Raw genomic sequence first — 13,185 nt, forward strand, 5'->3', positions numbered from 1 at the left:
CATGGAATCGCATGCAGTGGCGCGAGGTATCGCGCGGCGCTCCAGGATTTTGTAGTGTCACCAACGCACAAAGTGGCGTCGCATGCTGACGTCCCGTCTCACGTGTATCGTGTGGTGACGCGTGGTTACGTCGCCGCGCGCCGCAGGGTATTCTAATGACGTCACGTGCACCAGACGGCTGTGCTGGCGTGTGATTTGCGCGCGACATTGCGCATCACGACGCGTCGACCTATTTTACATATGACGCGTAAATTAGGCGCAAATGACGGCCAAGTGGGACAGGCCCTTAACTCATCAGGTTAGGCAGCAGTTCTGGAGAACAGGGGTAGGTGATGTTCGAGTCGGAACCCTTCGTCACACCCAAAGCATCGCATATCCTAGCAGCATGTTCCAGGTACCCATCGCATATCCATGTTCCAGAAATGTTGCCTGACTGGCTGAGTTACTTTTTTTGGTAAACCAGCATCTGCAGTTCGTTCTGTCTAAAGTTTAAAGGAAATGTGCAAGTTTTTTTGACACAGAGAGTGGTGGGTACCTGGAACATGCTGCTAGGAGTGGTGGTGGAGGCAGATGGGATAGTGGGGTTTAAGAGGCTTTTGGATACGAGGGGAATGGAGGGATATGAATTATATACAGACAGAGGAGAATAGTTTAACTGGCATCATGTTTGGCACAGACATAGAGGGCCAAAGGGCCTGTTCCTGTGTTCTATAACACAGGAACTTAATTAGGCCATTCGGCCTTTGGAGCCTTTCCGCCATTTAATCATGGCTGATCTATCTTTCTCTTCAAACCCCATTCTCCTGCCTTCTCCCTTGTCGTGGTTTGTTCTATGTTCTCACGATACCACAAAGAGAGTGTTTCTTTGTAGCAATGTCGGTTCGCTTCTCTTGATTCGCTTTTCTTTCGTTTTTCAGCTGGAAGGCAAACACTTGCAACATTGGAAATGAGCAGTTGCAGTATTTCACTATAAATGTTGCATTTGGTGGTATCACCCTGATGCTATGATCTGCAGATGCTGGTTTATACCAAATATAGACACAAAGTGCCTAGATTAGTAATTGAGTGGGTCAGGTAGCATCTCTGGAGAAAAAGGTGATGTTTCAGGTGAGGACCCTTCTTCAGACTTCTTTGGGTTACTCCAGCACTTTGTGTCTATCTTTGACCCTGTAACTATTTGTTTCAGTGGAGAGTGAGATGTGAATGAGTGAAGACACCCCTCCTCAGATCCTCGAGTAGACGTTTTGGCACAAAGCTAAAGGCAGATTGGACCCAGATGTGGCCAATGCAGTCAGTTCTCCCACAGCCTAATTGGCAGGCCAGACTCAGGCAACCTCCACAAGACATTCAACAATGTAGGATGGCACAGTGGTGCAGCAGTAAAGCTGCTGTCTTACAGTGCCAGAGACCCGGGTTCGACCCTGACTACGGTTGCTGTCTGTACGGAGTTTACACGTTCTCCCTGTGACCGCGTGGGTTTTCTCCCACACTCCAAAGACGTGCAGGTTTGTAGATTAATTGGCTTCAGTAAAAATTGTAAATAGTCCCTAGTGTGTAGGATAGTGCTAGTATATGGGATGATCGCTGGTTGGCATTGTCTTGTTGGGCCGAAGAACCTGTTTCTACATTGTATCTTAGAAAATAAAAAATATTTCCCAATTCATCAGGGATTTGTGTTTGTTGCCATGGAGATTAGTTCACCAAAAAGCAGCGGGGAGGCACCACATCCTTGGGGTGCCGCCCTGCCCTCAGGTGGCGTGTTCACGTTCCCTCCTTCATCTCTGCCTCACCCTTTGTAAAATAATATGTGTTTTCCACATCAGAAATCCTCACACACCCAGAAGGCAGGATGTTTGCTTGGTCCCAGTGATAATGGAAGAATCGTGTAATTATGGCTCAAAAAGGCGACCAGTATCATCAAAGACCCACACCACCCTGGCCACGCACTCATCTCGCTCCTATCATCAGCAAGAAGGTACATGAGCCCGAAAACCCTGACCATCTGGTTCAAGAACAGCTTCTTCCCAACACCCATCAGGATCTTGAACACTGCACAACACTAACCTTAACTATAAACTTCAATGGACTGTCTTTGGCTGCATTAAGGACTTTTGGTTTTGTGCATTGTGTTTACATGGCTGTTATCAATGGTTCTTTTATTGTCGCATGTGTGAAGTGCAAACGCACAGTGAAATTATTTTCGTACTAACAGCCCAGTTGAGTATTGCCAGAACTAAGCACATCCCCGATGTACAGAAATAGTGCACTGATCCCACATGCAAGAGACGCCATGTTTTGGCACCATGCTGCTGCCAGTAAGAATTTCATTGTTCTGTTGTTGGTACATTTGACAATTAAACACTCGACTTGCCTGTACTCAATACACTGACCGATTCAGGGAAGTGTGCCTGGGTGTTGTGCTGTTTGCAAAATGTCGCCACAGTATGGCACGTTTTTTTGATCCTCAATTTTCTCATCAGAACACAATCAGTACGAGTTGGCAGCTACACTTCCTCCTCGATAACCATCAGCACGGGAGCACCTCAAGGCTGCGTGCTCAGCTCCCTGCTCTACTCACTCTATATTCATGATGGTGTAGCCGCACACAGTTCCAATTCCCACAACTGCTGACAACAGCACCGCTTTTGGACCAATTACAGTTGACAATGAGTCAGCGTACAGGAGGAGGTCGATCGATTGACCAAACACAGAACAATAACCTCGTTGGTGCCAGAACAACCACCTTGCTCTGAACGCCAGTAAAACCAAGGAACTGATTGTGGACTTTGGAAGAGGAAGGAAAAGGATCTACAAACCTGTCTTCATCGACGGGATGGTGGTGGATAGTCAACAACTTCAAGTTCCTGGTTGGACACATCTATGAAGTTCTGCCCTGGACCCAACACAATGATGTATTCATGAAGAAAGCCCATCAATACCTCTACTTCCTTAGAAGATTGAGGAGCTGTATGTCAATGGATACTCTTGAACTTCTACAGGTGTACAGTAGAGAACATATTGACTGGTTGCGTCACTGCCTAGTTCGGGTGGCCAGGAATGAAGACGACTGCAAAAACAGGTGAACACTGCCTGGTCCATCATGGGTACTGATCTCCCCACCATCAAAGTGATCTACAGGAGTCACTGGCTCAAAAAGGCAGCCAGCATCATCTTGGCAATGCTCTCATTTCACTCCTACCATTGGGAAGAAGAAACAGGAGCCTGAAAACCAAGAACAGCTTCTTCTCAACAACCATCAGGCTCTTGAACACTACACAACACTTACCTCAAATATGAACTTCTATATATTGTCTTTGGTTGCACTAAAGACTTAAGGGGGGGTTTTGCACTGGTTTTATGGTTGTTAATTTATTGATTTTTTTGTTTATTATATATTACTTATGTGTGTTGTGTTTAGAGACATGTTAAGCTGCCTCAAGTTAGACTTTCATTGTTCTGTTGTTGGTACATATGACAATTAAAAAGTTTTGACTTGACTCTTGTTTGTACTCAACACACCGACTGATCCAGAGATATGTGCCTGGGTCTGGTGTATGGAGAGCAACAGGGAATATTATCCAGGACAAAGATCCCCACATGATGCACAGTCCAGTCACCACCTGCATCGTCCACTACTGGGACACTACTACTCCATCCACTGGCGTAGATGTATTCTGCAACTCCCACGTCAGTGCCAGAGTACAAGTAGCATCACAGCATCACATCCTCCGCACTGGGTCCATTTATCCCTCTTCTACCATTGTCATTGCTTCAATCCCCTGGTCCTCCCCACCCCAACAACCAGTGTATTGCGGGTGCCGACCCGAAACGTCGCCTGTCCACTCCCTCCGCCGATGCCAAGTTCCTCCAGACTTTGCGCTTTGATCAAAATTCGAGCGCCTGCAGTTCCTCGTATCACCAACGCACAAAGTGGCTTCACCGAAGACACCACATTCCCAAAGACAACGGGCGGACAGTATTGAGATCCCCGAGTCTCAAGAAGGAATAAACAGAAAACCAAATTTAAAATGTCCCCACCTTGTCTGCTCTATCACTACTACAATAATGAACCCCAGGACCTCAGCTTGAGGAATACGGGATCTGTGGTCTTCCCATCGAGGATGGGTGGTCTTTAGGAGTCGAGGTACTTGGGCACGTCAGCGTGGCTCTCCCGGATAGAGAAAGGAGTCCAGGCGAGGATCTGCAGGAGCGCGATGCACATTGGGGTCAGGCAGACAAGCCCAAACATGACACGGTGAAGATCCTCCAGGCCACTGCCAGAAAGAAAAAAACGGGTCAGAGTTATCTTCTCAAAGAGCACCAGCAAACTCTGCCTCTGCAGGGCTAAACGCTCCAGGGAACAAAGCATAGGAAGACAGACACAAAATGCTGGAGTAACTCAGCAGGACAGCATCTCTGGAGAGAAGGAATTGGTGACGATTTGGATCGAGACCCTTCTTCAGACTGAGAGTCAGAGGAGGGGGAAACTAGAGAGATGAAAATGTTCAGAACAAATCAGAGCCGTCATCGATGACCAAGGAAAGGTGGAGCCCACAATGATCCATTGTCGGCTGTGGCTGTGGCGGTAATGAAGGGATACGAACAGAGAATCTAGCAGGATGACTGGGGCGGGCGAGGGAAGGAGAGAGAGAGAGGGAATGCAAATTGGAGAAATCAAAATTAATAGCTGCCCAAGCAACGTAGGCTACCAATTCCATGTAGCTTCATGTGAGTGGAGGAGGCCCAGGATAAAAGATCATTATGGGAATGGGAAGCAGAGTTAAAATGTTTGGCAAAGGGAGAAGTTGGAGCCAAACCAACTAAAGACATGGCCAACAGCAAACAAATAGTTTTGTAGGTTAATTTAGATTTGAGATACAACACGGAAACAGGCCCTTTGGCCCACCGAGTACGAGGACTCTGGTCTGGCTGCCTTTGGAGTTTCATTTAGTTTAGATTAGAGATACAATGGGGAAACAGGCCCTTCGGCCCACCGAGTCCACACAGACCCTCACACACTAGGGACAATTTACATTTATACCAAGCCAATTAGCCTCCAAACCTGTACGCCTTTGGTGTGTGGGAGGAAACAGAAGATCTTGGAGAAAACCCATGCAGGTCAGTGGAGAATGTACAAACTCTGTACAGACAAGCACCTGTAGTCAGGATCGAACCTGGGCCTCTGGCGCTGTAAGGCAGTAGCTCTACTGCTACGCCATCGTGCCGCCCAATTGAGTATTGAGTGCAGTTCTGATCGCACCATTACAGGAAGGATGTGGAGGTTTTGGAGAGGGTGTAGAGGAGGTTTACTGGAATGCTACCTAGATTAGAGGATATTAGCCATAGGGAGAGATTGGGCAAACTTGATTTTTTTTCTCTAGGGTGGAAATGTCAAAGATAAATCATTTTAACTTCCCTTAGATAGGGCTCAGATTACCTAAAACATTAATTCTAATTCTTGCTCCACATATGCTGCTTGACTGGCTGAGCAGGTTTAGGAAGTAGTTGTATTATTATAAAGTTTACTGATGTACAATGAAAATATTAGTCTGCCACTCTATCCAATCAAATATAATGCTTAAATAATCAAGTCAGGTACAACAGGAAGAGCAAAGGGGAAGATACAGCGTGCAGAATATTGTTCTCAGCATTGTAGCGCATATGTTCCAGAGACAAAGTCCAATGTCCGCAATGTCCGCAATGGAGTAGAGGTGAATCGGACAGTACCCTAGCTTATGGAAGGACTGCTCAGAAGCCTGATAACAGAGGGGAAGAAGCTGTTTGTGAGTCTGGTGGTACACAATTCAAGATTCTGTACCTTCTGCTGGGTGGGAGTGTGGAGAAGAAGGAATGACCGGGGTGGGACAAGTCTTTGATGATGTTAGCTGCTTTCCTGAGGCTGCATGAGGTGGAGATCATTTCTACCATTGTTAGTGTTTGCTTGCAGTAATAACACTGGCGACTGATTCTGTTGCCCTGGTGTATTCTTACCTTTGGTTAGTCAGTGTAGCGATGTCCTTCAGTTTCTCGTAGTCATACTGATTAAGTATGGTCACAACCAGCATGGGTGCTAGAGACTGGGCCGGCTTTGTAAACAGGGCGTTGGTTCCGAACACCATGGAAGACAGCGGGAAGCTGGGCAGAGTCAACACAACACATTCAATTAACTTGCCAACATCGACTAATATGGATAGAGCTTGCATTTCTATAGCAACTTCCACATCCCTTACATAAAACAATAAAACACAGGAGCAGAATTAGGCCATTCAGTCCATCGAGTCTACTCCTTCATTCAATCCATAGACATTGGAGATACAGTGCGGATACTGGCCCTTAGTCCCACCGAGTCCACGCCGACCACAGCAATCCCCGCACACTAACACTATCCTGCACAGTAGGGACAATTTACAATTTTACTGAGACCAATTTATCTACAAACCTGTCCATCTTTGGAGTGTAAGAGGAAACCGGATCACCCGGAGAAAACCCATGTGGTCACAGGGAGAACATACAAATGTTGTAGAGACAGCACCTGTAGGATCAAACCCGGGTCTCTGGCGTTGCAAGGCAGCAACTCTAGTGCAAGTTTGTAATTTAATTGGCCCTCTGTAAATTGTCCTTAGTGTGTAGGGAGTGGATGAGACAGTGGGATCACATAGAACTGGTATGGATTTACAAAGAACTGTAGACACTGGTTTACAAAAAAAGACACAAATCCTTCTGGAGTGACTCAATGGAACTGACTGCATCTGTGGAGAACATGGAGAGGTGACGTTTTAAGTCAGAACCCTCCTGGCTCCAAGTATGCAGGTGAGTTGATGACAAAATGAAGAGAATAAAGCTGGATAAGATTAGCGTAGGGTGAGTGGAAATAGTTGGTCGATGGTCAGCATGGACTCAGTGGGCTGAAGGGCCTGTTTCCCCGCTGCATTTCTCTCTATGACGTACCTGCGTTTATACTTCTGAAGGTCGGCGTCAATAATATCCGCCAGAGGCAAGTTAAAGAGGCTGAAGGCTGCCGATACCATCACCCTGAGAGGCAACAAGGACAAGGATCAAATGATTCACGTCAACAAAAGCCACTCACGACAGTCAGGGCAGGAAGATGGACACACAGTGCTGGAGTAACTCAGTGGGTCAGGCAGCAATTGCAGAACATGAATGGATAGGGACGGTCCGAGTTGGGATCCTTCCAGGTCAAAGCAGGAAGGCCTCCAGATTCAGACCCAATTCGGTCCATCTGGTCTGCTCCACCATTCTATCACGGCTGATCTATCTTTCCCTCTCAACCCCATTCTCCTGCTTTCTGCGTGTAACCTATGACACCCTGACTAATTAAGAATCTGTCGATCTCCGCTTTAAAAATACCCAATGACTTGGCCTCCACAGCTCTCTGGGGCAACGAATTCCACAGATTCACCACCCTCTGGTTATAGAAATCCCTCCCCATCTCCATTCTAAAAGGAACGTCCAACTATTCTGAGGCTGTGCCCTCTGGTCCAAAAGATCCATGCATCTTTAATCTTTAATCTGTCCATTCCCCCCACAGATGCTGCCTGACCTGCTGAGTTCTTCCAGTGCTTAGTGATTTGATGCGATCACGTCACCACAATGAGGGGAAGTGGCTGGAGGGCCGTGCGTGACTGAGGCTCCCAGATGGCCATGGTCTACAGGGGGAGGTCGCCGAGCCCACCCCCTACCCCCTGTAGGGGGAGCCACCGAGCCCACCTCCTCCCCCCTGTAGGGGGAGCCACCGAGCCTGCACCTGCTCGGACCTGATGACCAGAGACTGGGAGGATGACGGATGTGACGGGCGAGGGGCGAGGCCGGTAAGAGAGGAGAGGGAACCAGGGTCTGGTCTACCTCGCCCTCGAGGTCGGCTGCGGGAGGCTCCCCCGGGGAACAAAGGCAGACGGGCGAGGAGAGGGACGTCGGTTCACAGGTCGACCCGCACGTCCAAGGAAGGCAACGGCTGGAAGCCCCACAGCAGCCTGGGCCTCGTATAGAATGGGAGCCGCTCAAAACAACTAGAGCTTTGAAAATGGTGCCTTTGCACTTGGCACATGTGACAATAAAAACTCCACTGAACAATGGAGAGATGTAACACTTACATGTTCCCAACGAGGAAGAAAGACAACAGGTAGTAATGAGATGGACCCAAAATCAGCATGACCACCGAACTGCACAACTCCAGATAGAAGACAGAGAGGATGATTTTGTAATAACCATACTTCTTCAACAGTGAATGGCTGCTGAGAACCAAGAGCTGGGAAGAGACGAGAACACATTCAATGGAGATACTGGGAACTGCAGGTGCTGGTTTACAAAAATAACAGAAAGTGCTGGATGAACTCAGCGGGTCAGGCGGCATCTCTGGGGAACATGGATAAGCGACATATCGGGGCTTCAGGCTGGACGAAGGTCCCAACCCAAAACGTCACATATCCGTGCTCTCCAGGGATGCTGCCTGACCCCACTGAGTTACTCCAACATTTTGTGTCACTTTTTGTAAACCAGCATCTGCAGGGGAAAGAGATGAAGTTTACAGGAAGCGGAACAACTTTGGAATAAACCGAGGAAGGGGTGGATAATCAGCGGTGGACAATTGGTTACTGGGCAACCGGGCCGATGTGCAGCAAGCTGAGCTAGGAAGGGAGAGGATTTGGGAATGGAAAACGGGAATGGGGGAGGGGAGAGAGGGGGGGAATGGGGGAATGGGAGGGGGGAATGGGGGAATGGGAGGGAGGAATGGGGAGGGGGGGGGGAGGGGAAAACGGGTGTTGTTCTTTCACCAGAGGGGGATGGGATTGAGGAACTGGAGTTGTGGAGATTTGCAACAGGATGGCTGACCTGGGGACAGATGAAGCCAGCTCCGTACATGATGCTCTTCGCCATGGTCGGCAGCAGATCGCGGGGGATGAGCTGGTCAGCGAAGATCATCATGAAGTTGTTGAGGAAGGCCAGGTGGAAGACCTGGAAGAAGTTCATGCTGACGAACAGGAGGAAGTCCCTCTGGGTGACGATCTGTTTGGTGAGGTAGAAGATGGAGCTCCAGGAAAGGTTGGGGGCGTTGTTCACCATGTCCTTGGCCGACCTCTCGCCCTGCTCGTATTGACTGACGCAATGCCGCCCGCTGTAGACCATGCAGGCGAGGGCTAGCGCGGCCACAGCGAGGACGACGAGCTGGAAGTGGGAGAAGTTCTCCATGTTGTTGGAGAGGAGGCCGCAGAAGAGGACGCTGGAGGAGCCGATGATGGAGGCCACCTGGTTGTATTTGATGAGCTGTAACCGGCTCTCATGCCGGCTGGAGATCTCAGCGAAGAGCGAGCATTGGGCCAGGAGCACAAAGGTGAGCATCCCGTCATAGGCACACAGAGCCACCAGCAGGTGCAGCCCGCACAGCCAGTCGCCCTCCGTGTATTCCCGCCAGGGAAACCACGGCAACAGGAAGGCGGCAGCGTAGAGTGGGGCGCCGTACAGGATGGAGAGGCGGCGCTGTGAGCAACATGGCAGCCTGGAGTTGTCCTGCAAGTAGCCAAAGAGCGGATCGTTGAAGGCGTTCCACACCATGAAGATCACCTGCAGAGAGAAGGTGGTGATTGGACATCGTCACCAGGTCAGCTTTATTACTGTCACGTGTACCGATCCCAACCTCATGTCCCGTCTGTGTGGAGTTTGCACGTTCTCCCTGTGACCGCATGGGTTTGTCCCAGCATCCTCCCACATTCTAAAAACATGTGGGTTTGTAGGTCAATTTGCTTCTGTAAATTGCCCCTAGTGTGTAAGATAGAACTAGTGTACAGGTAATCGTTGGTCGGTGTGGACTCAGTGGGTCAAAGGGCCTGTTTCCATGCTGTATCACTAAATCCAAACCAATGAAAAGCTTTATGGACAATAGACTAGGTGCAGGAGTAGGCCATTCGGCCCTTCGAGCCAGCACCGCCATTCAATATGATCATGGGTGATCGTCCACAATCAGTACCCCGTTCCTGCCTTCTCCCCATATCCCCTGACTCTGCTATTTTTAAGAGCCCTATCTAGCTCTCCCTTGAAAGCATCCAGAGAACTAGCCTCCACTGCCTTCTGAGGCAGAGAATCGCACCGTCTGTGTGAATTTTTTTTTCCTCATCTCCGTTCTAAATGGATTACCCCTTATTCTTAAACTGTGGCCCCTGGTTCAATTTTTATCAATTTTTGCGCTGTAAATAATTATGGAAATCGGGATAAGAGTGTGAGACATTTAGCCTACTTCAGAATTCCAACAGTGAGGAGAAATGATGGTAGATAGAAGCGAGAGCTGAAGGGACAACAACAGCCAGAGTGCTTGGCGAATATTGGCCTTTTTTCTCACTGCATTTCATCAACTAAGGCATTATTTGTGTTTTTTCTTGATTCCTTTGTCATCTAAAAAGTTTCAGAAGTGATAAATTTGCTGTAATTTTTTTTAATCGCCCAAGGTTCCCAAGTGGGTTTTTACATACAAAATGAAAACTCATCTGAAGAAAAATTTACAGCCAGATTTATCACAAATAATGCCTTACTGTTGATATAATGCAGTGAGCAAACGCGATAATTCCAAATATTTTCAATCCCGATATCTGCACGGCCAATGTTTACCAAGCACTTTAGCTGCTGTTCCCCTTCAGTTCTCGCTTCTCTTTACCTTCATTTCGCTTCACTTTTGGAATTCTAAAGTTGGGTACATGTCTCTCACACTTACCCCGACTCCCACAAATTTTTTCAGAGCAAACATTCTAAATTTTGGCGGTTTTTAACAGGTAGGAAAGCACGTGTTTCTAGCATTAATAACATATACCGGAAGTGACGGATGTCCTCCAGATGGATTGAGCGGCTCCGTGCGTCAAGCCCTATGACCCAGTGACCTTACGTGCAACCCCCCTATAGAGAAAGATACTTATTACTGTCACGTGCATTGGGGTACAGTGAAAAGCTTTGTTTTGCATGATATCCTAACAGAACAGATAATACTATACATAGATATAATCAAGTCAAACTCAGGTACAATAGGTAAGAACAAGCCACCCTTCTTCAGACTGATTCTCACCTCAGAACACGGATACAACAGCCTTATTGTGCAAAACAACACAAGGTTTAATCTCCTCCTTCAAAAACAAACTCATGAATCACATTAAAACCACAAATTACAATGCAAAAACCTGCAGCTTCCCTCTGTATCGACCCAGCCCCAACAACCACAATCTGATCCACACAAAACCCAAGCACTTTCCTCCTGTCTTTCTGAACGACTTTATGCTGCTTCTTGCCATACATCTCATCCCCCAGAATTTAAGGTAGAGACGCAGCATCACAGTGCCAGAGACCCAGGTTTTATCCTGACCTCAGGTGCTGTCTGTGTGGAGTTTGCACGTTCTCCCTGTGACCGTGTGGGGTTCCTCCATGTGTTCCGGTTTCCTCCCACATCCTAAAGACATCCAGGTTTGTAGGTTAAAGTGTGTAGTGAGTGGATGAGAAAATGGGATAACATAGAACTGGTGTAAATGGGCTATTGATGGTCAGCGTGGAGTCGGGACCCTTCCTTAGAATCCTCCTACACTCCCCCTGCCAGCCTTCTACCATCTCTGGACACTTTTATTTCTAATTGCTGGAGCGATGTAAAAAGGGTCCCGACCTGAAACGTTTCCTGTCCATTCCCTCCACAGATGCCACCTGACCCACTGAGTTTCTCCGGCAATTTGTAATCTTTGTCATCATTCTGGTTTAGAGATACAGAATAGAAACAGGCTCTTCAGCCTACCGAGTTCGTGCCGCCATTAATCGCCCTTTCATACTAGTTCTATGTTATCCCACTTTCTCATCCACTCCCTACACATTTTACAGAGGCCAATTAATCTACAATCCCGCACGCCTTAGGGATGTGGGAGCAAACCAGAGCACATGGAAGAAATCAACGTGGTCACAGGTAGAACGTGCAAACTCCACACAGACAGCACCCGAGGTCAGGATTGAACCCAAGCCTCTGGCGCTCCAAGGCAGCGGCTCCACCTGCTGCACTTGAAGTTCCCTGCATCTCATTTAAAAGCGGAGTCAGGAACTGTACAACTCACCTGCGCCTGTTGAAAATCTCTCTCAGAAATCTTGTAATGGTTTAAGAAGAGCTTGACGTAGTAGAAGCTGAGGAGGTTGTTCATGAGGCCAGCGGCCAGCGTGGTGAAGGAGAAAGCCAGCGCATTCTGCTGGATCCCCAGCCAGCCCATCTTCTGCTGCATCACCAAAACCTTCCCCAGCTACTGGTGAAGATCACTCCGTGTCCTCACATCCACCCGAGACAATGCCAGCACTATCCGTTCCACATCCACCACTCTGTGAGAGAACAACAGAACACAGAACAGTACATCTCAACCTGCCAAGCCCAACCCTCTAAACCTGTTCATGCACCCAGTTAAAGTTAAAGTGTTCTCCCCAGCCTGCACGTGATCCACCTCCCATCCAATCCCTCCATATCCACATACAGAACTAAATATCTCTTAACCACTGCTATCAAACCACTGCTGGCAGCATGTTCCAGTCCCCCACCACCCTTTGTGTAAAGAAAAACTTGCCCCCCATATCTCCTTTATTCTTTGCCCCTCTCACCTATAAGCTATGCCCCACACATCTCCTTCAACTAAAATATATGCCTTTGATATCTTAATGTCAAAGATACCTTCGACATTTCCACCCTGAGAAAAAGGTTTGCACTGTCTACACGATCTATGCCTCTCATAATTGCCTCTCCTAATTGTATATACTTCTATCAGGACTCCCCTCAACCTCCAGCATGTGTCCACAGCACTGTATCCCCTCACCACTGGTTACATTGTATTTGGTCAACGTTCACACTGTATCCCCTCACACCGTTAGTTACTCTGTATCTCACTCACACCTACAGACCTGCAGGCCAGCCCCCGCTCCCTCTCTCATCCCCACACCCACCTTCTCTCCCCCCCATCCCTCTCTTCCCTCTACTCCACCCCGCCCCCCCCACACCAGCCCACTCTCCTCCCATCCCCCACTCCAGCCCCATCACCCACACCACTCTCCTCTCCTCCCCTCCACACTCACTCACTCACTCTCTCTCCCACCTCCCGCGGCTCCGTCTCCACTTTGGTCTCCACAAACTCTTCCCGGAGCCGGAAGTGCAGCGCGCGCCATGGCCGCTCCCCC

General features: G+C 48.4%; 1 protein-coding gene across 4 annotated transcripts; it reads right to left on the bottom strand.

The window, feature by feature from the left end:
* Positions 1–3,342: 3,342 nt before the first annotated feature.
* LOC116985698 (transmembrane protein 180-like) lies at positions 3,343–13,185 on the bottom strand. 4 transcript variants are annotated; one of them, XM_033040601.1, is made up of 7 exons: positions 13,096–13,185; positions 12,087–12,342; positions 8,851–9,579; positions 8,112–8,266; positions 6,949–7,032; positions 5,992–6,135; positions 3,343–4,274 (listed from the first exon to the last, which is right to left on the bottom strand). In XM_033040601.1, the coding sequence occupies exons 2-7, from the start codon at positions 12,246–12,248 to the stop codon at positions 4,133–4,135; spliced, it is 1,416 nt and encodes a 471-aa protein (XP_032896492.1). In that variant the 5' UTR covers positions 12,249–12,342; positions 13,096–13,185; the 3' UTR covers positions 3,343–4,132. The 4 variants fall into 4 exon arrangements, with proteins under 4 accessions (XP_032896492.1, XP_032896495.1, XP_032896493.1 ...); XM_033040604.1 differs by having other exon boundaries at positions 4,133–4,274; positions 12,087–12,242; positions 13,104–13,185; XM_033040602.1 differs by having other exon boundaries at positions 4,133–4,274; positions 12,087–12,242; positions 13,092–13,185.

The sequence above is a fragment of the Amblyraja radiata genome, chromosome 22 (genome assembly GCF_010909765.2).
Source record: "Amblyraja radiata isolate CabotCenter1 chromosome 22, sAmbRad1.1.pri, whole genome shotgun sequence".
Classification (NCBI taxonomy): Eukaryota; Metazoa; Chordata; class Chondrichthyes; order Rajiformes; family Rajidae; genus Amblyraja; species Amblyraja radiata.

Bases quoted from the DNA above. Each gene is read 5' to 3' on its own strand.
- LOC116985698 (XM_033040601.1), bottom strand. From the start codon at position 12,248: ATGCAGCAGAAGATGGGCTGGCTGGGGATCCAGCAGAATGCGCTGGCT. The intron at 6,136-6,948 runs GTACGTCATAGA...GACTCTGCCCAG, and splicing joins CTTCAGAAGTATAAACGCAG to CTTCCCGCTGTCTTCCATGG. The intron at 4,275-5,991 runs GTAAGAATACAC...TCTTTCTGGCAG, and splicing joins GCTACACTGACTAACCAAAG to TGGCCTGGAGGATCTTCACC.